Source organism: Micromys minutus, assembly GCF_963924665.1.
Source record: "Micromys minutus genome assembly, chromosome: 2".
Taxonomy (NCBI): Eukaryota; Metazoa; Chordata; class Mammalia; order Rodentia; family Muridae; genus Micromys; species Micromys minutus.
Genome location: NC_137971.1, coordinates 82,321,764 through 82,349,038, shown reverse-complemented (window position 1 = coordinate 82,349,038; position 27,275 = coordinate 82,321,764). Strand labels below are relative to the sequence as shown.

General features: G+C 38.7%; 1 protein-coding gene across 2 annotated transcripts in view; it reads right to left on the bottom strand.

The window, feature by feature from the left end:
• Nucleotides 1–27,038, bottom strand: part of COPB1 (COPI coat complex subunit beta 1) — a 33,922-nt gene extending 6,884 nt beyond the window's left edge. Inside the window, exons 1-16 of one of the 2 annotated variants that reach the window (XM_080912135.1) lie at nucleotides 26,952–27,038; nucleotides 26,220–26,369; nucleotides 22,061–22,290; nucleotides 21,166–21,335; nucleotides 18,915–19,029; nucleotides 17,844–17,936; nucleotides 13,903–14,040; nucleotides 11,750–11,869; nucleotides 11,119–11,226; nucleotides 10,887–11,033; nucleotides 10,179–10,324; nucleotides 8,532–8,628; nucleotides 6,933–7,093; nucleotides 5,884–6,004; nucleotides 951–1,178; nucleotides 606–785 (exon numbers count right to left, since the gene is read on the bottom strand). In XM_080912135.1, coding sequence (XP_080768261.1) covers nucleotides 606–785; nucleotides 951–1,178; nucleotides 5,884–6,004; nucleotides 6,933–7,093; nucleotides 8,532–8,628; nucleotides 10,179–10,324; nucleotides 10,887–11,033; nucleotides 11,119–11,226; nucleotides 11,750–11,869; nucleotides 13,903–14,040; nucleotides 17,844–17,936; nucleotides 18,915–19,029; nucleotides 21,166–21,335; nucleotides 22,061–22,290; nucleotides 26,220–26,310 — 2,145 coding nt within the window. In that variant the 5' untranslated portion in view covers nucleotides 26,311–26,369; nucleotides 26,952–27,038. Of the gene's footprint in view, nucleotides 1–605; nucleotides 786–950; nucleotides 1,179–5,883; nucleotides 6,005–6,932; nucleotides 7,094–8,531; nucleotides 8,629–10,178; nucleotides 10,325–10,886; nucleotides 11,034–11,118; nucleotides 11,227–11,749; nucleotides 11,870–13,902; nucleotides 14,041–17,843; nucleotides 17,937–18,914; nucleotides 19,030–21,165; nucleotides 21,336–22,060; nucleotides 22,291–26,219; nucleotides 26,370–26,951 lie in introns of those variants that run through there. The other variant, XM_080912136.1, reaches the window with a different exon arrangement.
• Between the last annotated feature and the right edge of the window lie 237 nt (nucleotides 27,039–27,275).

Genomic DNA, 27,275 nt, shown 5'->3' with positions numbered 1-27,275 from the left:
TCTGTCACTGACTTTTATCTGTAATGGTCAAATCTCCTTGAGACTGTACACTCATCTGACAGGTGATGGATAACTAGCTTACAGTCTTTTTCTTTTTTTAATTAGGTATCCCAGACTGCCCTGAGTTTTGTAATCTTTCTGTAAGTGCTAAGATTATAGATGTGTACTACCACGTTTGGTATACGTGAAGTTTCACGGACCTAACTATCCCAAGGACTTGGTAAAACCAATGCTAGGACTGGAGGTATATAGCTCAGTGGTACAGTGCCTGCCTGCTACCATCAAGAGCGTAGACATATACATGCATGCACAAGGTCCCATGTACTCAATTCTATGTAACTAGTTATTTAATTAAATAACCAAAAAAAATAACATATGCACAGCAGGACCAGTCACTTATTCAGAAGTAGCCAATTTAAATACATTTTCAACTGGGAGTGGTGGCACAAGCTAAAGCTCTCAGCTCCCGGGATAGAGGTCAGCAGATCTCTGAGTTTGAGGAAAGCTTGGTCTGAGCAGTTAGTTCCAGGCCAGCAAGGGCTACACAGTGAGACCACATGTAGAATGAACAAACAACAAACAAGTCATATGTCTGATCCTGTTACCTTGTTAAGTTTGGATGCTAGAGGATCTGCTGCCTCTTTCCTCTGAGTATTACCCATCGCTGCCAACAAACTCAGCTGGAACTGATCTTCCTTGCAGTTCATTTCATTCTTAGCAGTTAGTTGCATGAAGGAAATTGGGTCATCAGGTTGTACTGTTACATTCCTCTTTTCAGATTCTTTCTGTGTTGAAAAAGCAATGCACATGTCTTTTTGTATGGGAAGAACAATAGCTTTTCCTAAATCTTTCACAGGAATAGACTTAGAGACTGAAGAACCAACAAAATTAAGAAGGAAAAAAAAACCCAACTTATAAAGCACTCTATAGATTTTTCATATATAACTTACCTTTTGGGATAGTTTCTCTTCTTCGAGTTTGGCAGACAACATTTGGGAAAGAGACTGTCTGCACTCCTTATTAAAAATGTCATTCATTAAAGGTGAGCATTCAGATAAGACCTTGAGGCACAGGGAAATTCGGTCTACATCATCATCAGTAATTGGCTTCTTAGGAAGAGAGGATTTTCCCAAATGAAGGATAGTTGCCATAAGCAACATAGCCTCAGCAACAAAAGACTGCAAAAGCAGAGAGACTGGTTATTGCTGCGATTCTCCTATGTCGCTCAAGTAACTGACAATTCCAGAATGCACCTGAATTAAACAAACTTCAGATTTTATTTCCCTAGATATTCCCACACCCTTCTTCCTGTTTTGTTCCGTCAGCCTTCTAAGGCTTCACTGCCCTTTGGTTGAAAAGTAGCAAGAACTTTTAATGGCTTTCTCTTTAAACCCATCAGAAAAGCTGAAAGAACAATGTGCTTCAGCAACTGTTGGCCTCTTAGCCATACCTGATTCTGTGTGTTCACGTTCCTGAGGGCACATGCAAGTGGAGGCAGGGTCAACCTTGCTTTCTGAGATAGGACTTTACAACTGGGACTTGAGGCCCAATGAGATTAGACTAGTCTGGTTGGCCAACAAGCCCCAGAGATACTTTTGCCTTTGCTTCTACTCAGATTTCAAGCTTGTCACTGCACCTGACTTTCTATATGGGTGCTGGGGACAGGACTCAGGTTCTCAAGACTGTAAGATTTTGGTCTCAAGATTGTACACTTTACTGACTAAGCTAGCTCCCCAGACCTTCCTATTTGTTTTCTTATTAACTTATATACTTTGGCTGGTCATATAAAAAACAAAATTCCTCTCTCATAAATATATTAGCAACTATTTACTAAGAATGAGTATAATTTCTTATAAAACCAAACGTATTGATTTCTTATTTGAGAAACTAAACAACCCCCAAGTATATGTGCTATACTCTGAATTCAAATAAATCTTCCTAAATCACCTCAAAATGTTTTTATTTTACTTTAAAACCCAGGATCAGTTTCATACATTTTACCAGCTACTATTCTCTTCACTGTCTTTTAAACTAGACCAGTTTCCTGGTTTTGTCTGTTTTGTTTCTTTGGTTTTTCAGAACACAGTTTCACTGTGTAGCCCTCTAGCTGTACTAGAACTCCCCCCCTTGTAAATCAGGCAGCCTCGAACTCATAGAGATCCATCTGCCTCTGGCTCCTGACACTGGGATTAATCCTGAGAGCTGGGATAAAGGGTATGACTCACCACTTCCAGGCTTTCCTGTGTTTTTAATCACACAACATTTTTATTTTTTTAAGAGCCAAGATAAAGAGGTGGCTCAATGGTTAAGAGCACATGCTGCTCTTACACAGAACCCTGGTAAGACTCACAGGTTTACAACCACCTGAAACTCTTGTTTCAGGGGATCTGATGCCTCTTCCGGCCCCTGTGAGCATTGTATGCATGTAGTACAAATAAAGATAAGCAGGCATACATACACATAAATTAACCACATACAATTAAACAAACAAAAAACCCCACTCAGAATGCTCATTACTCCTGGCTGCAATTCGGAGCAGGAGCTGTTTAATGCTAACTGTACTGCAGTAAGAGGCACATCATGTGAGGCTGGGCCATTCATGGCGATGGTAAGCACAGCCATCTGTTAGGCTGTCTTCATTTTCATCCTGCAACCTTAAATGATTTTTCCTCAGACTTCTGTATTATCAGGCCTACGATTAAGAACACAAGCGACTTCCATGTTGTATTTTGAACCTCATGTACATTATCGTGCTGCATAGATGCTCTATGCCCTTGACCAACTGTCTTTAGCTGAGGACTGACTTAGGTCCACACATGAAAAACTACTAGAGGCCAGGGAAGAACTAGTAGAGAAGTAGGTGTAAGTCCCAAGGCTGTACTCTGCATTCACAAAGAGAGGGCAGAGAGGTGGGAGTGTAAAAAATAATGTCTGAAAAAACTATGACCAGGAATTTCCTACATCTACAAGAACTGTAATGTTAGACCCCTAAAGCTCAATGAAGCACAGAGGAAACATGAAGAAAACCACATTAAGCCATGGACAAATTAAACTGCTAAAACCCATGATAAGAATAATATAAACCAGCCATGGACAGGCAGGAGTGACAGAGGATTTCTCACTAGGAAGGCAGAGGACAACGGGAGCTGTACCTTTACAGAGCCGGGAGAAAAAAAAATCCCAACTGAGAACACAACTTTTACAAAAACATCTTTCAAGACTGTACGTGGAGGGGTGGAAGGAGACAGCACAACTGGTAGAACCCTTGCAACAAAGTGTGAGGAGCTGTGTTCAGACCTGCGTCACAATTCAAGTAAATGCATTGTTTAGGCAGGAGATCTGTGATTAAAGGACTCCTACTACACGGGAATGAAGAGGGAAAGGCACAGAGGCATGCTGATGAGACAGAAAGAGACAAGAGTCCACCTTTGCATGAAGCAAAGCTAAGCGTAGTGACCAGACACTGCAAGAAATCTGGCTCCTTAAACCAACACCAACATTCTCCTATCATTTAAAAGTGATGCAACCAATCCTGAGGAAGTCAATTTGCACTTTTAAGATAAAAACAGTTAGATGCTTAAATCACAAAGCAATTAAATATTATGAATACAACTAGGAAGGGCTTATAAAAACCTGGGAAAGTGTTACATGCTGAGTGAAAATGCACTTTATAAAATACAAAGCACACTTTTTTTTCAGTTGGTGGAAAAAATGTTAAGACAGATACTAGCCAATTCAAACTCTAGAGGGTTTCCATGATCCCATCTTTCTTTTTCTATCTTTCCTACAACATTAACAAAACTTGTAATTAAGTGTTATAATCATAAGTGACTCTACTCAAGTTTATTTACTTATCTTTAGTTGCTGAGGACCCAAACCAGGGTATTATAAAATGTTAAGTAGGTTCTCTACCACCGAGCTACATTCTCTTATGACATTCCCTGTTTATCTTTATCATATCAGGAACATACTTTATTTTTTCCAAGTAAAAGAAAAATAGTTTTAGGTAAGTAAGTGCTGGGAGCTCTTTTTTTTTCTTATACACACACACACAAATATTTTTCCCCCAGACAAGGTCTTCTATGTGACTCATCAATCTAGCACCCTCAATCTTACAATCCTGCCTCCTAAGTGCTTGGATTACAGGCATATTACCACTAAACTTGGTTCTTAAAGAACTGCTTACAAACTGACTTATCAGGTAATAAATGCATAGAAAAATTAAAAACAACCAACTTTTTGGTTAGAGACAGGCTGATCTCAAACTCCCTCTCTAGCTGAAAATAATCTGGAATTCCTGATTCTCCTGCCTCCATCTTCTCTCAGGTATTTGAGATCAAAGGCAGCTGCCACCATCTTCAGCTCAGATAATTAACTGTTATTTATGACAAAATGTAAAGAGAATGTCACACACACACACACACACACACACAATTTACTTTTACTCAGTCTTAAAAAAGGAATTCTGATATAATATGTATGAAGATATTATGACTAGTGAGATACCCAAAGGAATAGGGCCTGCATGATTCCACTTAAACACACACCTAGAATAAGACAGCGGAGATGGTTTTGTAGGCAACCTCAATGTGGATCTTCAGACCTCATGTGAAAAGCTGGACACAGTGGTACACGCCTAATCCTAGTATTCCTTCAGGGAGATGCCAGACAGAGATAGAAGAATCCCTTTGAAGGCTATGGGCTAGCTAACCTGGAGCGGCAATGCAATGGTAAACAACAATAAAGGTCCTACCTCATATCTGAGGTTGTCTCTGACATCCACATCTATGCCAAGGTACACACAACACAGGTGCATCCTCTCAAACACCACACACAAGCACACACTATTTTAAAATGCTAGGAATGACTGGGGCAGTAAGGCAGGCAAAGGAGTTACTGTTTGCACTGTACAAATTTCTTCTTAGGATGATAATAAAAGCACTGGGAGGGATGGCAGCCATGTTGCTTAACTTGTGAATGTTTTAATACCACGTAACTGCACAGTTAAAAGTTGTTAAAATGGTACATTTCAGGCTATGTATTCTTTTTTCTAAATGTATATGATTTATATTATGTGCACTGGTGATTTGGCTGCATGAGTTACAGACAGTTGTGAGCTGCCATATGGGTGCTGAGAATTGAACCTAGGACCTCAGAAAAAACAACATCCAGTGCTCTTAACTGCTGAGTCATCTCTCCAGTCAGGATATCTATTCTTTTTACAACATTTTCTAAATTCAGGATAAAGTACTCTGGAAGGTGCTTGAACTTTGCCTTGTTCCCAACTCTCAATACCTGGTGACTTTTCATCTTGATCCAGACACCAGAAAGAATACTGGAAAAGGAATACTTACATATTTCTTTTTTCCTGAGACAAAGTCTCATTATGTAGTTCAGGCTGGCTTCAAACAGATTTTTCTGACAAAGCCCTGCAAGTGCTAGCTAGGATTTACAGGTGGCAAGGCTTGGAAGAATGGAAGCATGCTATTGTAAATATTGTAATGTGTATTTTGAATTGTCAGATGTTGTAAATAGGTTCCAGCTACAGATAGGCTATTTCAGAGACATATTAAGATAAAATAGGCAACAATAAGAATGCTAATGAGAAAAGGCCATTGCTTTCACTGGCCGCTGACTAACCTCAGCCTTCAGAGGTGACGTCATAACAACCCCTCACACCTCCTTCATCAGACTAATCGTATTATTTCTGTGTCTCCCTGTCAATTTTTTAGTCCTGTCATACTACTACGTCTGTTTCCCCTACTAAGCCACAAGCCCTTTTATGATATTGACCTTCAGCATTAACTTTGAAGTTTTTCACTGTTCAACAGAGTAGACATTTAGTAATCAGTGACTGGGCAAACACAGAATAAATGAACATACGTTTTGCTTTTTCTTCTCCTGAACCAACGCAACATAGCGTAATGCAATCTTGGTTAGAGTTGTGGCAAGGGAGGCAGCAACAAAGAAATCTCCATCCAGGAGGAACCCTCTCAAGGGTGGTCTGCAAAGGAATCAACAAACATGAAACTGCACAAATCCTTAAGCAACATGTAGCCTTTATATAAATGCTCAGGTCAGCTACTCATTTCCTGTTTGGTGATAAGGACCTCAGTTAAATTCCTCATTAGTTCTCAAAATGAAAAAGAAGAACATGTAACTAATACTTTTCTTAAAAAACTCAGCAGTCCAAAGAACAGGAAGAAAAGAATGTTTAATTAAGGACAGATGTCCTGGAGCTAAAATGCTACCCCCAAGCGCCAGCTCATGCACTCTTCCACAGAGTTGCTTACAGGGTTCTTTCTCTAGGTCTGAAATTCCTCTTGAAAATGGAGACAGTACACTCTTTCGCCAAGGGCTGTTATCAAGACTGTGAGATCAATTATGTAGGGTGGCTTCTAGTGAATAAGGAGTATTCAATAACACTGTATCTTCAGTTTTCTCATCTTCTTGTAACAGACAGCAAAATATAGAGGTGAAAGACTGCAATGTTATTTTATCAATTAGAACTGGACAATTTGTACTGAGACTACAGCTCCAGGAGTAGAGCTCTAACCCAGCAGTGAGCAGCCCTGAGTTCTAGTCCAAGAGAGAAATGTATAATAAAGAAAGAAAAAAGAAAGAAGGAAAGCCTCAAAATATCTTTCTGATACTAACAAGCAATCAGACTTAAATATAAACACAGCATTTCCAATGTGAGTGAAGTAAGTTTTATAAGAATATTTACTGCAATGGGAACAGTAGGAACAAAAGACTAAAATTACAGAGACCATTCACAGGGAAACCTTACACACACACCTTATTTCAAGACCTTAAATGGTAAATACTCTCATGTAAGCATCAAAAACTAGTAAGAGAAAGAAACCACACAGCTGCTTAACCACAAGAGAGACAGTACAGCAGTTCAGCCAGCAAGGTGCAGATGCTATTACCTGTCTTCTTCTTTCTTGGCAGGTCTGGAACTGCTGAGTGCACTCTGAGTAGCATAGGTGCCCATCTCTGTAACCAATTTTTGAACGGGCCCAACACTTATTTCTTCTTCTGGTTTTAACTCACCAGCTTCTTTCTTTATTTCTGATTCTACAATTGGGATCTAAAAGTCAAATGGAAACAATGATTTAATAATATCAACAGTAAAGTTACATTAATATTGTCAATCAAACTTTATACAAAATGCATTTGGACTGTGCAACTCTGTGGGAAGAACAGGAGGCTTACGGTCAATGATTCTGATGTGAATTCCCACACCACCACTTACTACTTGTATGATGCTGAATAATAATTTTGAGCCTCATTTCTGAATCTATTAAGGGGGAATCTTAATTCTTTCTGAATAATTTCTTAATAGAAAAACAGACAGGACAGTATTTAGCAAAGTAGATGTTCTTTGGGCCTCATTTCTCCTCTCTATCTCTTCTCCTGAAATACGAATCAAAACAACACTCATCCCTTCTAAAATAAAATGTTTAAGTAACTTCCCCAGCCACCCTGTTAGCTGATCACAAGGCTGCTACAGCTTGTTTTCAACATGCTGCTTTAAATTTCTCATGTATGAAGAGCTCTCACGAGTCTTTGATTCAACCTATTTTATGTCTTTTATTTTAGAGATGAAAACAAGTTTAGGTAGTTAAGGAACTTAAAGTGAAGGCCTCTGAGCTAATTCCTGACAGTAATTAGTAAAGAACCCAGGTCTCTTGACAGGGCAGCCCATTGTTCTTTGTATTCTACCATGAGTTGTTTTGGTGAAGGAATGTTCCAGTATTAGTATATAAGCAGTCTCAAGTTAGCCTTGCTGAGATAGGCTTTCAAAGTTTGCAGCGATTGCCAGGCTTGGTGTTGTACATCTTTAATGCCAACACTCAAGAGCTAGAGGCAGGTACATCATTAGATCCTTGAGTTCAAAGCCAGTCAAGTCTATACAGGGAGTTTCAAGCCAGTCAGGGCTACATAATGAGACCTTATCTCAAAAAAAAAAAAAAAAAGAAAGAAAGAAAGAAAGAAAGAAAGACAAAGAAAAAAAAGCTGACAGCAGTGGTGCATGCCTCTAATCCCAGCACTTGGGAGGCAGAGAAAGGCCAGCCTAGTCTATAAATTGAGTTCCAGAATAGCCAAGGCTACACAGAGAAACCTGGTCTTGAAAAACAACAAAACAAAATAAAACAAACAAAAAAGAAATTTTATTAGCTGCACAGACATTCTGCTGAAACAAAATCTTACCCAAAGATAAATAATTATTTTAATAAGTGTTAGTAATTCTCAGGGGGAGGGAGGAAGGACACTTTTAATTTTCTACCGCCCCTGAAGTTTATTTATCTGGGTAGTTAAAATATAATTTTCAGTGTTCTTTAGCTCCAACACTATATACCAAAAACACAAAAGTGAATGATTACATAAGTATCAATTGCTGTTTTTCTTTGTTTGTAGTAGGACTGAACCTAGGGCAGCATGTGTGCTAGGCATGAACTCTACCACTGAGCTGCACTGCCAGCACAGCAGTTTTCTAAAGCACAGGTCATCATTCGGAAACGTACCTCTCCAAGGGACCTGCGGACCTCTGTCATCACACTCTGAATGTCCTCCTTTGTACTGCAGTACTCTCCCAGGATCCACAATGCTCCTCGATAAATCCTAGGACAAGAACGTAAGATCTGAAATACAAACCTGGGAACAAATCTTGATGCAGAAACACTTCCCTTTGAATTTAAGGTAAGGCAAGAAAACGGGACTCTGTATTCTGGAAGAGGACATTTCGGAAAGACTGTAGCAAATGGAAAGCTGAGAAAATAGCTACTTGCATTCACTGCCATTAGGCACATCCTAAAGTTAGTGAGTTGAGTAGTCAAAGTTAAATGGCAAAATGTTTCCCACAGGCATTCACTTAGGGGACAGTTAAAATAAATTTGGCTTTATCACTTTCTACTACGAGAAATATTGAACATAATTTTAAATTCATTTCACTTTTTACCTGTACTCACTGTAAGATGTGCACTGTTGAGTAGGATGACACACACAGAAGAACATAATAAAGGCACTCGGGCGAGGCTACACAGTAGTGTCCTGTCACAAGAACAAAACCTTTCCCAACTAAACTGTTACTGGGGATTTGAACAGGACGGCCCCACAGACACATGTTTGAATGTTTGGCCATCTGGAGTGGCACTATTTTAAGGTATGGCCTTGCTGTAGGAAGTGTGTCACTATGGAGGCAGGCTTAGAGGTCATATTGTGCCCAATGTGACACACAGTCACTTCCTGTGGATCCAGATGTAGAACGCTCCGCTCCTTCTCCAGCACCCTGTCTTCCTGCATGCCACCATGCTTCCCACCACAACAATAATGGACTAACCCCTGAACTTAAATGCTTTGCAGTAAGAGCTGCTGTGGTCATGGCATCTCTATACAGCAAAAGAAACCCTGAAGCAGTTAACAAAGACAGCAAGAACTTTCTATTCTAAAACGTTAAACTGGATAAATGTTTCAGTTATCTTTTTTTCTTATATTTTAACTGAATTTATTTATAAAAATAAAATCAACCATATAAACTGAAGTCCCAGAAGATTTCAGCTATCAAAAGCAAAGCTTTGATACATTTTTTTTTCTCATAACGGGACAAATCTTCCTTTCATAGACATGCATAAACACATCATACACAATGTGTATGCTGTGTGCATAGGTATGTATGTTTGCATGTATACCTTTCAGTCACTTTCACATTACTGAACCAACCCTGTACTGGGTCCCATCCTACTGAAGCAGGCACACTACAAATCTCTTGTAGTTTATCCAGTAAATGCAATAAATGAAGCAAAATTTGTATTCAACAACCCTTTCTCATAAACAAAGGGTAATGGAATCTAACATATCGTCACATTCAGATTGTGTTCTCAAACCTTTTCAATAAATGCTAAAGGTGATATAAATAATAGGCATTCAAAGGTAATTTTAAGTACAACACTTAAAAATGTTTCTTGGTCATTCTGTGATTCCCAATGTTTTAGATGTAATTAGAATAGAGGAATCTAACTGAAACGAGTCTGTGCAGTAAAACTAAGAAAGATGGTGGATGATGATGTGCACTGTATCTCTTCTTTCTCCATTTTATTTTCTACTCATTGACACTTTTAAGATAGGAACTGACAAAAATGTTCAACTTCACACTATGTGTGGTTTAAACTTACTTGACAGACTTAATAGCATGGAAGACTTCCAGCATCTTCTCAACAATCAGCATTCTCAGGTTGTCGAAGCGCTGAATAGCTTCACGGACAAACTCCAAGACATCAGCAGCTGCTGCTTCATTACTGTCACTGAGAAATTCCATTAGCTAATAACAACAACAACAAAAAAGAGAAATGGGACAAATATTTAGTTTCCAGAAAGAAAATTATATAAAGTCAGAAATAAATAAATAAACAAAGAATGGAAGTTAGTGACTTTCAAAATATAGAACAAAACATAAGTAGTACATAAAAGTCTCAATAGTCCTGTGTGTAGCAAAGCTTTTGATGAGGATTAAGAGAAAGAAATCTGAGTTCTGGGGCTGGAGAGATGGCTCAATGGTTAAGACTGCTCTTCCAGAGGTCCTGAGTTCAAATCAGCAAGCACATGGTGGCTCACAACCATCTGTAATGGAATCTGCTGCCCTCTTCTGGTGTGTCTGAAGACAAAGTGTAGTCATATACATGAAATAAATAAATCTTAAAAAAATAAAGAAATCTGAGTTCTTACCCTAGTCAGCATAGGAATGCACATAAATATAAAATATGTACAGTGAGACTTCTATTATTCTGGATGATTGTAATTTTAGCAGATGTAAAATAACTCAAAAAGAAAAACAAAACAAAAACATCTAGAGTTTTACAAGTAAACTAATAAGAGTTACATACCACAGGAATAACATTTGCAGCCATATCTGGAAACCGGACAGAGCAGGAATGCAGTGTTCGCACGAGAAGTTGTCGGTATTTGTCAGTGTCTTCATGCTCAGACACGTTATTTGTCTTAATTACTTCCTTCTTCAAGACGATAACCAACTATGAGGGACAAAAAGTAAAAACAACTGAGAATTACATCGTATCTGGACCACTTACAAATAATGTCAACAATGTTCTGTTTTACCTCTTCAACATTCCTAGATGAGACAAGATCCAATGCTAACTGCAGGGTTTTCTTCCGCACTTCTAAGTCTGGTGTACTCAGTACTCTTAGGATGTCCATGACCAGATCCTGAAAAAACCAAAAATTACAGAATGACGACAGTGTCTCTCTTCATGAGAAAAATATCCTAACTGCACCACAGTGCTATCTGTCCTCCATTGCCTCATGCCTCTGATCAGTAATGGAATTAGTAGTGTGGGAAGAAGCAGATACTCTGGGTTGCCTACTGTAATGAGACACGAAGTGATGACATCACATATGACACAGCCAAGCTGACAGTGCTTCAACTCTATTGACAGAGTTTTAGAACCAACTTGTTTCATGGAAAATACAAAAGTCAGAGGAACAAGCTAAGTGACATTACAGCAAAGTAACCAGCCACATCCAGGAGGAAGAACATTTTAGAGGGAATCCTGTTTAGTTAACCTTCAACAAATCGATGTCATGTTGAAAGACCTAAAAGGAGATGGTGATTTAATAGTTACACCTCAGTTGCCCAAAATTTACACTGCCAGACTTCAGGTTCTGGGTTAAGTTACCTATAGTGTCAAGGCTTGGGGATGATCTAATCATAAAGGATAAGAGAACTTACCTGGAGGACTCGTTCATGAGCAGGATGCTCTTTTAATTCTACCAATCGGTCCAGGACAATGAGCTTTACGTTGTTGTCACTCTCCTTAATTATTAAATCAATGTAACACTGAGCAGCAGCCTATTAAAAAAAAAAGAAATGCACTCTGGAAAAACAATCATTGTGGAAACAAGAAGTAGTCCTCACTGCCAGGCCACTAAAAAGCTAAAATAAACTCATTCACCTCCGCATTGGCATTTATGCATTTCATCTAGAGGAATGTGTATGTCTGGCCCTTAATTATAACAAGCCTCAGTGTCACTCTAGACTAGGAGGCATGGGAAGGATTACAAAGTCAAGGATGGGAAGGAGCTGCCCCAGATGCAAATGCTGATGGACTGAATGGGAGGAAACACAGCAGAAGAGAGCAGAGGATCTGAGTGTGGCTGTTAAACACATCTCACACCAGGGATAAAGTTTAAGACATCTTTATATCTTTATTACATGGATAAAAGCAAGAATATAAAGATAATCTGTTATGAAATATTTTAGCATATATTCAAACATTTTAGGAGGTAGTGCTGGTGACTGAACCCCCTTGCACATTCCAATTAAATGCCTTAGCAACTGAGCATCCCTAGTGCCCTGTTATTGTTTTTACATATGATTTTTAAAGGTATAATGGTTTGTGGAATGATCAAGCTTAAAAATTAAAGGAAAAAGTGGCCAATCTAGAAAAGTTCTCAATAGTCAAAGCTGGAATGACTTGAACAAAATAATGAGAACAGACTGAATATTCACACTGATATAAATAAAATAGTAGGAAAGAGAAAACCAGTACCTCCTTATATAGGAATGTCACACTAACTGTACAATGAGGCACTATAAAGTTACCCTTAGAATAATAATGTCTACTAATAACTAATAATGTCTAATAATAACTACTGCTGAGAAAAATCCATTTATCAGTGTTAAAATTAGTGTAAACAAATCTGAGTGACAAGAAATCTATAGTCTCAAAGCACCTCGAATATATTTTGAATATAATAAAAACCAGAAGAGTAAAAAAATCAGGGAGACAGCACTTGCTAACTGATCATGAATAAGGGCACTGAGAACATGTAACAACAGAAGATTGTTTTTTATGCCTAATCTCAGTGATTATGAGAAAACATGACAGACTCATGTTCCAGAATCTCTTAAAAACAAACTATTCTTCATGAAGGCATGAGACTAACATTTACAGATTAGTGGAGACTCAGACCAACAACAAAGTAAACCAAGGGATCCTAGAGTGAACCATGAAACAGAAAAGGGCATTAGCCAAAAACCTGAAGAGAAATTTGAGCAAAATCTAGTTTATTTGACAATACTGTTTCAATGTTAATTTAATAATATAGTTTTGACAATTATATGATGATTACACAGGTATGAACATTACAGGATGCTAGAGGAGGATGTATGGGAACTTTGTCCTATTCCTGTAACTTCCCTTTAACTTTCAAATTATTTCTAAATAAAGTGTCTTAAGTATTAACAGGTAAAACAGTAAATCTAACAATTTTATACTAGCTGCCTTTCTAGAGTAATTGTTCTCTGAGCATGTTAGTGGTATTTGACAAAGTCTTGATGGACTAAACAGAAGAAAAGAAACACAATAATCTATTACTGAAAATCCCCAAAGACATTTTTAAGAAGTCATCATTATAGATCCAGTTTTTAATATAATTATGAAGAGAGATCTTAAAACATCAGTAAAATCCTCTAGAAACTAGAAATACTATAATTTTCTATCTTTCTCTCTTTTCTCCATAACTGTGTGAAAGCAGAAAAAAAAAGGCTGTTTTATGTAAGAAGGTACATCATCTTACAAAATCTGCAGTCCTCTCTATCATGTGCCTAGCCTGTAGCTTGGTGGCCAAGGTAAATATGAATTCAGCCCAGCACAAAACTGTACCCTCTATGTGTGGGGGCAAGTGGGTGGGCATACACACCCACACCTGAGTTGAGGGGTATTGATATTTCTTCCCCTCTAGCTCAGTTGTGTGGTTCTCAAGTGGGGACTTTGTAGATGTCCTGTTAATGATGTCAAATGTTGGACATACCCGTGTTAAGCATAGCAAGTAACCATGTAAGTTCCATATCGTTAAATCATCATATTGTCACCAAAGTACCTTTATTGCAGTTGGTGCACTGGACAGTGTCACCAATGTCCCAGCAGCTTCGTATTTTACAGCAGGACTAGATGACTGTAGTAAGTTATAGATGCAGCGAATGAAACGGGCCCTTTCTGATGGATTAGCATGACAGACCTGTAGAGAGAGCATTTAGGTTTCAGCTGATTTCAAGAACATTACACACATGAAAGAGGCCACATTCCCAGCCTTTAGAATTACTTTCAGATGACTTCTTTTTTGCTTTCTGAGACAGAGGATTTCTCTGTGTAATAGCCCTATCTATCCTGGAACTCACTCTGTAGACCGGGTTGGTCTCAAACTCAGAGATCCACCTGCCTCTGTCTCCTGAGTGCTGAGATCAAAGGTATGCACTACTACCTGGCTGCAGATGGAATTTTTTTTAATGCATGGTGACTCTCACTTTTAATCTCAGCCTTCAGGAAGAGGCAGGCAGACCTCTCTGTCAAGTTCTATACCACCTAGGCTTACATGTTACTTGAGACATTGCCTCAATTAATAATAAGTAAACTACAATATAAAAGCTAAAAATATTTCAAAGATTAAAAAAAACCGGACAATACTGAGTGAGATGTAACAAACACTTGATAACTTTAGAAAGAAATGTTGTATTTCAAATAACTGTCACAGGAGCTGGCTAGATGGCTCAAAAAGTAAAGGTGTTTGTGGAGCGAGCTGATAACATGAGTTTGAGCCCTGGAACCCATACAAAAGTAAAGGGAAACCATCTTTTCCACAAAGTTCTCTAACTCCGTAGTTATGTGCATGCAAAACAGCAAAAGTAAAAAGCAAATTCAAGTAACCGTCATAGCCACTTGTGCATTATCTATTTTATCATAATTTATATTTTCATTGTTTCACAAGTTCTCAGCAGGCTTATTATAAAACATAAGTATTTTCAACAAGTGAAAGAAAAGTCAAAGCAAGAAAAGCTAGGGCACATTCACCACCTGTACTAATATAAATGCCCTGATAGACTAACATTTTACTTAAATTTTTATTCTGGATGCCAAGCCAAAAAAGAAGATGCACTGAGAGTAGTAGTGGACACCTTTAGTCCCAGAACTCAGAAAGTACAGGAAAGAGGACTTGTGACTATGAGAACAGTTTAGATGATATCTATATTTGTTTTATCAGAACATGATGACAATCAGCTCATTCAAAAGATATTGCAAACTCAAGTGCAGTCAATGTAGGAGAATAGCTGAGTCCAGGAGTTCAGGGCTAGTTTGACTTACATAGCCAAGACTCTGCTCTCCAACCTCCACAAAACCCCAAAAACAAAAGTACTGACCCACCCCCAGCTTTAACAGTACTAAGGGCAAATTCAGGGCCCGTGCCTGTGTATACCAGACAGTGTTCTAGTAGTGAGCTTCGGCTCAGGCCCCAGGGTTTGCTCTTCCTACAGTGTCCTCTGAGAACTACCTCAGGGTTTTAAGGGAATCACTTATCTTTTGAGGGCAGTGTACCCCAGTAACTTCCTACTAGGTTTTACCTCTGATGTTATCACTTATTATTGACACACACTGAGATCCAAGACTTTTGAGGACACACTCAAACTGTATCCAAACCATAGCATCAATGTTTAATTATTTATAGTATTTGATTCATAGTGAGAAAGTTATGTCCCTTTTCTTCCACTTAACTCAGAAGCCACTCAAGGGTTATTAGCTGGTCAGTACTGTTGTAGAGCACTGATAATATCATTGGAAAAGTAGTACTGACAGATTTGCTCATAAGGTTACCTTAAAACTGCACCACTCACAATGTTTCTGAAGCAGTATTTTCCATTTTGCTTCACTTTTAAATTATTGTTTATCTGTGTCTATGACATGGGGGGAGCAAAGGGTTGTGCATATATGTGTGGTTGGATGGTATCTTAGCTCTCTCCTTCCACCTTGATGTGGGTTCTGGGGATGAAACTTAGGATACCCAAGCGCCTTTGCCTACTGATCCACCTTACTGGCTCCATCTAATCACTCTTTAAAAATTAAATGCTTATAAAGTTTATTAATTTTTAGTTTTTTGAAACAGTTTGATGTATAATAAAAATTATGCATTTTATTCTAAAGCCTTATCCATAATCCACTTAATGACTAGGTAGTACACAATGAGTTGTTTGAGCTATACTGACAAATTACTTCTTATAGAGGTTTAAAAAGAATAGATGCAAGTACTTGGGAAGTACAATAAGGCATTAAAAAGGGGTTTAAGAAGGTATAAAGTAAGATATTTAATAATGTCTCCATTATAAAAACATTACTTTGGGGCTAGTGAGATGACTAAGGGGTAAGACACTTGCCACGAAGTCTGATAATCTAAGTTCTATCTATCCTTCGGACCCACACACTGGAAGGAGAGAAGTGACCCTCAAAAGTTCTCGTAAGGCATGCCACCAGCTCACAATAAATATATAAAATATCAAGTTAAAAAATCCTAAGAGTAATTGAGGAATATTCCAGAATAAGACTATTTACTTTTGTCTTAAATTGCTGATTTACATATCATAAATTGTCATTCTTAAGAAACTTTTATTCTCTCATGTTACATCCCAACCTTACTTTCCCTTCCTTGCCAACACCCCCCCCCCATCTCTCCCTTCTACTTCCCCTCTCCCCAAGATCCACCCCCTTCCAATTCCCCTTAGAAAACAGCAGGCCTCCCATGGACACCAAACAAACATGACATAACAAGATACACACTAAGACTAGGCACATACATCAATCATGTCAAGACTGGACAACAAAACCCAGTATGAGGAAAAGGGTCCCAGAAAAAGGCAAGAGTCAGAAATAGGCCCCACTCCCACTGTTAGGAGTTTCCCCACACCACCAAGCTACTCAGCCATAACATATATGCACAGGACCTAGGTCAGACCCCTATAGGCCCCCTGATCTCTATGAGCATAGTTGGGTGTCCTTGTGGTAGAATGGTGTGTTCTTTGGGTATATGCCCAGGAGTGTTATATAGCTGGGTCTTGAGGTAGAACAATTCCCATTTTTCTGAGAAATCACCATATTGATTTCCAAAGTGTCTGTACAAGTTTACAATCCTACTAGCAGTGGAGGATGTTTCCTTTGCTTCACATCCTCCCCAGCATAAGCTGTCACTTGTATTTTTGATCTTAGCCATTTTGACAGGTGTAATACAGAATCCGGTTGTTTAGATTTGCATTTTCCTAATGGCTAAGGATGTTAAACATTTCTTTAAGTACTTCTTAGCCATTTGAAATTCCTCTGTTGAGAATTGTTTAGGTCTGTATCCCCAAACCCCTTTAATTGAATTATTTGGTTTGTTTATATCTACTTTTTTGAGTTCTTTATATAGTTTGGATATTAGTCCTCTGTTAGATGTGAAATTGTTGAAGTTTTTGATTGTCCTTTGCCTTATAGAAACTTTACAGTTCATGAGGTCCCACTTCTTAATGGCTGATCTTAGTGCCTGAACTACTGGTGTTCTGTTCAGGAAGTTGTCTCCTGTGCCAATGCATTCAAGGCTGTTCTCCATTTTCTCTTCTGTCAGGATCAGTGTATGTAGTTTTGTGTTGAGGACGTCAATCCACATGGACTTTGAGTTTTGTGCAGGATGAAAGATATGGATCGATTTGCATTCTTTACATGCGACATCCAGTTAGACCAACACCATTTGTTGAAGATGCTTTTTTTCATTGCATATTTCTGGTTTCTTTATCAAAAATCAGGTATCCATAGATAGGTGTATAGATTTATGTTTCAGTCTTTGATTTAATGATCAACATGTCTGTTTTTATGCCAAAGCCACTTGGTATTTATTTACTACAGCTCTGTAATACAGCTTGAAATCAAGGATGGTAATACCTCCAGAAGTTCCTTTATTGTATAGGATTGGTTTAGCTATCCGCTACCCTTTTTTTTTTTTTTTTAATAAATTATCATTCTTACCTTATAAATTAATTCAACAATAACCAACTGCAGAATGTCTCCAAATGTCTGAACTTGATCAATACATGTACTTAAATAATCCAAAGCTCGATCCTAAAAAATTAAGAGTATATTTATCAGACTCCTCATTTGGTATAATGAATTAATACAACACACACACACACACACACACACACACACACACACACACACACGAAGAAACTGAAGCAAAAAGGAATTAACTAAGGGAAAAAAAGTGAAAGAAATGAAGGAAGAAGCTAAATAATATATATCAGAAAATCAAAACATTTCCTAGAATGGGGCACAGATGTGTGATCTGAATTTTTTTTAACTGGCAAGCCAAGGGAAAAAGTCTGAAGTCCTATATGATTGCAAATAGTCATGTAATTGAAATAAAGCAGCTGTTTATGCATGTTTTTTCTAAACCAGGTATGGTGGCATGTGCCTATAACCCCAGCACCTGAGAAGCAGAAGCACAAGGAACACTGCAAATTTGAGGCCAATCTGATCTACACAGCAAGCCCTATGCCAGCAGGGTACACAGGGAGATTCTGTCTCAAAATCCCCAAATGAATAGAGTATAACTGCATTTCTACTACTGAGACAAAAAAAAAAAAAAAAAAAAAAAAACCTCCCAGGTATACTCATGATCAGACAACATATACACAGAACTGTGACCTTAATATCTCTTCAGTAAAAACATTAATACCTTTTTTTAATTTTCAAGACATGGCTCTGTGTAGCCATGGCTAATCTGGACATTACTCTAAAGACCTCAAACCACAGGTATTCCAAATCAACCTACTAATTAAAAAACACGCTATCTGCTGAGGCTAGGCTTAATGGCACACACCTTTTATCCTAGCATGTGGGAGGCAAAGGTAAATGGATTTCTGTGAGCCCAAGGCTAGCCTGATCTACATAGTGAGTTCTAGGACAGCCAGAGCTACATAGTGAGATCCTGTGTCAAAACAAAACAAAACAAAAAACCAAAACAAAAAGAAAACACACTGAGGACCTATTTTTAATTTTTGTTTAACTATAGTGAGGATGTATTTTGAGGTGCTTTACCTGATCTGCATGTATTAGCATCATAAATGCATTTCTTTTGCAGCTTGCATCCTTCTCATTTACCAGAAAATCATGTATCAGCTCAGGAGCATCAGGTATGAGATGTTCAAAATTTCTTTAAATGAAACAGGTAACATCCATATTAAATAAATGCCCACTTTCCTATTTCAGTTACTTTCCAGACATCACCAGCATAAAACTTAAACTCTAAAATATAAAACTTTTGTTTTTTGGAATTGTACATCAATTAGAAGCAGGAGAAGAAACCATAGTTAAAACTTCATCTATTAAGCTAACATAGTGTCAATTTTACAACATTACAGCCTTTCTTAAGTACATAGGGAACAGTCTGTTTTCATTATCTGTGCAGTGTATTTACTAACAACACTATTTTAGAAACTTAGAGGTATTTATAGTACATAAAATGATAAATATAAAAGTAATGAATAATATTCAGGAGCAGGAGAGAAAATTCAGTGGGTAAGAGCACTGGCTACTCTTCCAGAGGACATAGATTCTACTCTCACCACCTACATGATGGCGCACCATTGCTGTAACCCCACTTCTAATGTGTCTGAAGCCCTCTTGTGGCCTTCTTGGGCATTAGGCATATAAGTGGTAAACATATACACATATAGGCAGAATACCCAAAATACATAAAGCAAAAATCAAATTTTCAATTGTCTTTTAACTGTTGCCATTTTTGTATGTGCTTTAAAGTTCTGAAATATATATAGTGCCCATGGTAACATTCAAGAATTCAATATATTATTAACAAAATATTACTTCTGTCAACATATAGCATAATAATAAAATAAATACAATTGTGTTTCAGCCAAGTAACATATTAAAGAGCAAAGATGCTTATAAAAATATTCCAGGGAGTGAATATTAGCTGGTAAGTACTCACAGACCGATGTTCTAGCCCAAGAACTAAAGTTACAAAAGGAAGGGGTGGGGGACAAAGAGATGGCTCAGCAGTTAAGAGCACTGGCTGTTCTTTCAGAGGTCTTAAGTTCAATTCCCAGACACATGGTGGCTCACAACCATCTGTAATGGGACCTGATCCCCTTTCCTGATATGCATGAAGACAGAACACTCATATATAAGATAAATAAATAAATCTTAATTTTAAAAAAGCCAAGCTGGGTCATGGTACATGCCTTTAATTAATTCTATCACTTGGGAGGCAGAGGCTTGTGGAACTCAGTGAGTTTGATGCCACTCTAGTGTAATCCCAGTGCTCAGAAAGTGAAGACAAGAAGATACCTCGGGCTTTCTGGTCAGCCAGCCTAAATACTCAGCGAGTTCCTCGACAATGAGAGACCTCATGTCAAAGTTAAGGATGATGGTGCCTGAGGAACAATATCTAATGTTCTCTGGCGTGAGCACACACACTCATATACACATGTCCATGTACTCACATGCACAGACACAAAATAATGAATATCCATCCCAGTTAAAGTGGCAGTGCTAGGAATCTAACCCAGGACCAGCTCACACACTCTAGGCCAGGACTCTGCTACTGAGCTCTATCTACTTCTAAATGGACTGACAGCCATGACTTTAACAATTTAGTAGCTAGCTGCCTTTGAACTTTAAAGTTGCCTTAAATTTCAACATCTTCAGCTTTATTATTTTACTCTAATGATCATCCTAAAGCCTTGTTCCTGCTAAACAAATACCCACTGAGCCACATCCCCAACCCTTTTCTATTTAGAGACTCATTAAGTTGCTCAGACTGGCCTCAAACCCATCCTCCTCCTGGCTCAGTTTTCCTAGAAGCTGGTCTTAGAGGACACACTACATGGTCCAGGCACATTTTCAACTGTTATAATAACAAGAATCAGTTAAGAATTACAGTTCTTTTCACCAAAATCATCTTTCTTCAAAGCCTCAAAGACAGGACCCACACTGTTTAAAATGAGGATTCTAAACAAGGTAAAAAATGCAATGCCTTTAGCAAGTGAATAAATGAACTAAGTGAACTGCAGCAATACGATGAGGAATAATGGTTATGGTCTTAAACTAGAAAGCTTACAATAATCTTAAGTGGCACTGTGCCATTCAAGCTGACTGATACTGGATCTTTTTGACTTCTCCATGATAACATTTAATGACAGTAAGAAAAAAAAATAGTAAAACATATCTACACATATCTACAAGTATATACATCCTGTAGCCAACCACACCGGAGCCTCTGATCTAAAGCACTGAAAACAGAGATAAAGCCAAGGAGCCCTGTCCTCACCTGTAGATGGTGTAGATAGCCAAAACAGCGTTTCTCCTAACGTAGCTGTGCCGATGCTCCAAGCAAGCACGGATAGCAGGCATCAAAGGCTCCAGCAATTCTGCTTCCTTCAATTTGCACAGGAAACGAAGAGTAGATCCACGAATAAACTCATTAGGATGCTGGAGATCCTGATGAAAAATCACAGCAAGAAAGGCTGAGTTTCAGCTTTAAAAAACCTTACATTGACTTCTTTGTGTATACATGTGTGTACACGCACAAACTCAGAGGTCCTGGGAGTCAAACTCACTTTATCTGCTAAGTCATCTCATAGGCTTAAGTTCCAAAGTTTTATAAAAATCAAGTATTAAATGTAAAACTTCCTAATTTGAAAAAAATTAAAGTTAGATTTAGGAAAAAGACCTAGATTATTGATTTCTTTCTGATTCCTCTTGACTAAAACAATTTTTACTCATTTCACCACTGTCTTTTAATAACATATGAAATACACAGAAAATGTTGCAAAAGGCAACAAAATAATTTTTTAAACAGTAAATTTTGTAAGCATATCCAAACTTTTAATATTATGGTAGGACATTGTCATCTACAAAGTTTACTCTAAGACTTAATGCTATAGTTACCAAGAAAAGCAAACCAAATAATCCATCCCAAAATCCACAAAAAAATATTTGATAATATATTAGGTCTATATTATCTATAAAATATATAAATAATATATTTGATAATATATGTTTGGCAGCATTAACAGCTAGCCCCAGCCTCAGACAGTCTAAGCCTAAAGGCCATAGATTGAACACATTTTTGAGTTTATAACTTTAATAATAAATATCTGTAATTTTCATTTCTTCAAACATTTAATTTTGAAGACTAATAGTACTCATTACAGCAACTTTACCTTCCTGTATGCATCGCACACGAGAATCATTTCATGTAAGAGCCTCCCATCTGGAGTTGTTTTAGGAACAATCTCCCAGAAGACCAGAAGCAACTTTTTGATGGTATGATCCTGAAGAGGCAGCACAAAACGAATGATCGTCATCAGGAGTCCGGGAAGCTTTTCCCCATTCAGAATCATAATGATCACTTTCTTCAAAGCTTCAGTCTTTGACTTCACATCGCCTTTCTCTTGATTCAATAATTTAAAAAGAAGCACAATTATTTCAAAACTAAGTTCCTCAGATAGTTTAAAAAGCTATGAACAAAACAAACTAAATTTACTATCAACTGTGGTAACAAGGTTACAAATCCAAACAATGTGCTTGTGACTATTTTGTCTTTGAATCCCAGATACCTTATATATTATCTGAAAGTACTGAATTAGACTTCTGGTCCCTAACCAACTGAGTTAATGTAGAGTCCTTGAACTTATAGCTGTACCACATGGTAGCAGACACAGAGCATCTTAGCACATGAGACATTAGAACAGGTCAATCTTCAATTCGAGGCCAGCTCTAGGCAGGGCTATAAGGTAAGACCTGTCCTCAACCCCAATCACACAGCACAACCTGTTCCTACTTAGTACTGTGTACTGAATTCAGAGTCTCCTGAGTGCTTGACAAGTGCTATACAGTTAACAATGCCCATAGCCCCTACTCACTTAAGCAGGATAGAGCCTAAGCTGCCTAGACTAGTTTTAAAACTGTGACCTACTGTTCCAGCCCTCTGAGCAGCTAGAACTACAAGTACGTATCTCTAGAAATGGCCTGTATATACTTTAAAGGAGCAGAGCAAGAATTTTCAAACTTCAAACCATATGCCTATTTCTTTTGCAAAAATGTTTTCAAAATGAAAATAAAAACATGTAGGAAATGCTCATGTTTAGTTTAGTATTAACTTCATTTTTTTATTTATACCAACTTATAAACAACAGAAAATTGTCAGTTATATTTAAATATCATATGTTAGACTATGTAAGAAATTATAATATTTTAAAGAACAAGTAATTAAATGATTTTATTTTACTTTAGCTTTAGTAGACTGGGGTATTATCCTATTTCTGTAAACCCAGACTAAAGGTCTACTAAAGACATTCTTAAAAATTCTAGAGGGGAGGCTGAAGATCACTGGCTTAGTGGTTAAGGGCTCTTAAAGAAGTCCTGAGCTCAGTTCCTAGCACCCATGTGAGGCAGCACACAACCACCAAATAACCCAGCTCCAGGGGATTAGACATACCCACTTCTTACTGGAGAACCTGCACTAATGTGTACATATCCACATACAAGCACACATAACTTACAAAATATATTTAGCAAAACTCTAGAAAAATTAAGCACTTTTAACTCTAAGCGAATGTGAAAGATAAACGAGTCTCTTGATTTCTCCATTCTCACAAACTACCAACATTTACTTGGATTTTAGCTGTCTTTTAAAGTTTAACTACTGTTATACGTGTATTTGGGCGTGGGCACATATGCTACAGCATGGACATGGAGGTCAACTTTCAGGCTAATTTTCTCTCCCATCATGTCCCATAGATCTGACTAGTTTGTCAGGCTTGATGGCAAAGTTTCCACTTTCTGAGCCATCTTCCTGGACTAATCTCAGCTCCTTCTTTCTCTAAAAATTATTTTATATTTTGTGTGTATTGGTGTTTCTCCTAGAATGTATGTCTGTGGATCAAACATTGTAATGCTCTTGGAGACCAGAAGAGAAGATTATATACACAGGAACCAGAATTACCATGTCGGTGCTAGGGACTAAACCCTGGTCCTCTTGTGCTCTTAACTGGTGTTTTTTGTTTTTTGTTTTTGTTATTTTAAGATTTAACTATTTATATGAGTATACAGTAGCTGTCTTCAGACACACCAGAAGAGGGCATCAGATCCCATTACAGATAGTTGTGACTTACAATGTGGTTGCTGGGAACTGAACTCAGAACCTCTGGAAGAACAGTCACTGTTCTTAACTGCTGAGCCATCTCTCTAGCCCCTGATCCTAACTTCTTAAGCTGTGAGTCACAACTCAATTTGGGGCAGCACAACTGAGCATAGAATCTGGCATCAGTTAAGTTTCAAACAAGCATACAGACAAAGACACACACACACACAATTCAAAATCATTTAAGGAATCCAGCATTTCTAGTAGCATTTGCCTGTATTGCACTGTATGACTTCACTGTAGCCTTAGTTTTGAGCACATGACATGTTTACATTACACTGGACATACCTTTATAACACGTAGTACCAAATAATGTTGTTTGAAGTGCCTTGGCTCAGATTCCAAGCTACTGTATGTTATGAGCTGCAATGCTCTTTACTATACTTACAAGGATTTTGGTTTAATTATATGATGTAGAGTTTTAATGTTTACTTATGGTCATTCCTAAGTGTAAGTATCAAATTAGCCTATGATTGAATTGTGCTATCATAATGTATGATCTAAAAAGTGTTCTTTCCATGGGGGCATACTGGTGCACATCTTTAATCCCAGCATTTAGGAGGCTAGTGGATCTCTGAGTTCAAGGCCAGCCTGGTCTACAAGGTGAGTTCCAGGAGATCCAGGGCTGTTACACAGAGAAATCCTGACTCTAATTAATTAATTAATTAATTAAAACAAAATAATAGTTGTTTGGAGGGGCTGGAGAGATGGCTCAGTAAGTAAAGTGCTGGCCACATAAACAATGAGGATCTGAGTTCCAACTGTAGCACTCAGCACATGCCTATAATATTAGCACTGGGGAGGTGGAAACGAGGATCACTAGGACTTGCTGGCCAGCTTGTGTAGTCTAGCTAAAACAGCAAGCTTCAGGGTCAGTGAGAGATCCTGTGTCTAAAAGTAATGTGAAGGGAACCAGAGAATGCTCAGCAGGCAAAAGGCACTTGTTACCAAGCTTGACCACCTGAGTTCAAGCCTGAAACTCACATGGTAAGAGAGCCGACACCTTCGAGAAGCCCTGTGATAGCTACACTAGTGCTGCACATGTTTGTCTCCCCACTTCCCACTATATAAATTGTAGAGAATAAGACTGGGAACTGGAAACAGCTCAGTGGCTAACAGCACATAACGCTCTTGCAGAGAACACACAAGTGGCTCACAGTTGCTTGTAACTCCAGTTCCAGGAGGAACCTACCTCTCTGGCCTTTCCAGGCATTCACACACATGGGCACCTTCCGATATACATAATTAAAAATAAATCTTGGGCTGGAGAGATGGCTCAGTGGTTAAGAGCACTGACTGCTCTTCCAGAGGTCCTGAGTTCAAATCCCAGCAACCACATAGTGGCTTGTAATCATCTGTAATGAGATCTGATGCCCTCTTCTGGCATGTCTGAAGACAGCTACAGTGAACTTATATATAATAAACAAATTAAAAATAAATAAATAAATAAATAAATAAAAATAAATCTTATTAAAAATCGAAAGTCTAAAAAGACAAGTAAGGTGGACTGTGACTGAGGACGGTACCCACAGTTTACCTCTAGCCTTCATGTTTAAGTACATACAACATACATACATAACTTGCACATGTTTGTGCACATACACACATAATTATTTAAAAAAACTTCCTCAGGTGAAAAGGGGTTGAGAATAGAAAAATGTTAAGAAGTATTAATTTACATCATCACAGAAGTTGAAAGTAAAAGGTGACTAGTGACCTGTGCCTGTAAACCTCAGCCTGAATTAAGAGGACTGATCATTTTATGGCTGCCCTGACCTATTAGTGAGTTCCAGGCCAGCCTGGGGAAATAAGAAGACATTATTCAGGAATGGAAAAGAAAAGATAAAAAGAACTGTGGTTCTTAGAGTCTGGGGGGAGAGCAAGGAAGGAAGGAAGGATAGGCTGATCAATGGTTACTGAGTACAAGATAAAAAGTTCTGGTATGATATTGTATACTACAGTTAACAACTAGATACTATATATTTTAGAAAATCTCGATGAAAGGATATGAAATGTTTTCACTATGAAGAAAAGATGAATGTTTGAGATAATTATATTTGACAGGATTTATATATTACACAATACAGACATGTATTAAAACACATTTGTTTGTCCAATTTTTATGTTTTTAATCTATCAATTAAAATAATTCCTATTTGAGTTAAGAAACTATTTACCCAGGTCATTTTTTAAGCTGATTTCAGAAGGGGGTTCTGAATCCATTGGCACGTTAATTAACGTATAGCACACGTTCTCAGCTGCCGTCATGGTTTCTTTTTATAATCAATTCAATACAAGATGAAAAGGACGAAAGGTGCCAGGAAAATCTACAAAAATGAATATAAGTATCATTAGAAAAAAAATAGACAAATTCAGTAAATCAGTCCTGATCTTTATACTGTCTGAAGTTCTTTCCCTGTGGCTTCTGAAGATGTCGATCTCCACAGCTCTCCCCACCTCCACCCTCCATGAACTCTAGTGACAATCACTCAGTCCCCGTACCCGTCCACTCCCCGGCCCAGGGTGTGGAAAGCTGTGGAGTCGAGGTCCACACCACAGTGACAACCCGGAGCACCACGTCACGGGGCCGTGATTGCCAACACAACACAGTCGGATCTGCTCCAGGAGGGCGGCCCGCGAGCGAAGACGCTGCAGAACCTTGGGGCACCTCCGCCGTGGCGGGTCCCCCGTGGGTGCGCCCCGGCCGTCTCTCCCCGACCTCTGATCTCGCAGGACCGGGCCTCAGGCGGCGCAGACCCGGGTCCCACAACCCCGGGGGCCGCGGCCCAGCTCCCCGCCCCCACCGCTCGTCGCCGCGGCCTAGTCAAGCGCCCGGCATCTCCCCATCCGGCGGCTCGCCGACCCCGCGCGACCGCCGCAACCCCGTAGCTCGGGGCCCAGGCCGATACCTGGCTCCGAGGGGCGGGGGCCGGGAAGGAACCGTGGGACCGTCGACTACCGGTCCAGACAGCCGCTGCCGCGACGGCTCCACCAAGTCCTTGGCTGACGTGGAAGGGGGCGGGGAGACCAGCAAGGATGCAGCTACGGAGCCTGTACGGAGACCCAGAGAGGACAAGCCTCATCGGTCCTGCGCTGCGCCCTGGAAGTGTGTGCCCTCTTCTTCCTTTCTCAGGGTTGGTTTCTGCAGCAGTGTGAGCAAGTATTTTAGTATTCCCTGTGAGTTAGGAGCTGACTTAAGCGCTGTGGTCAGTTAGCAGTTCCTTAGAAATTGT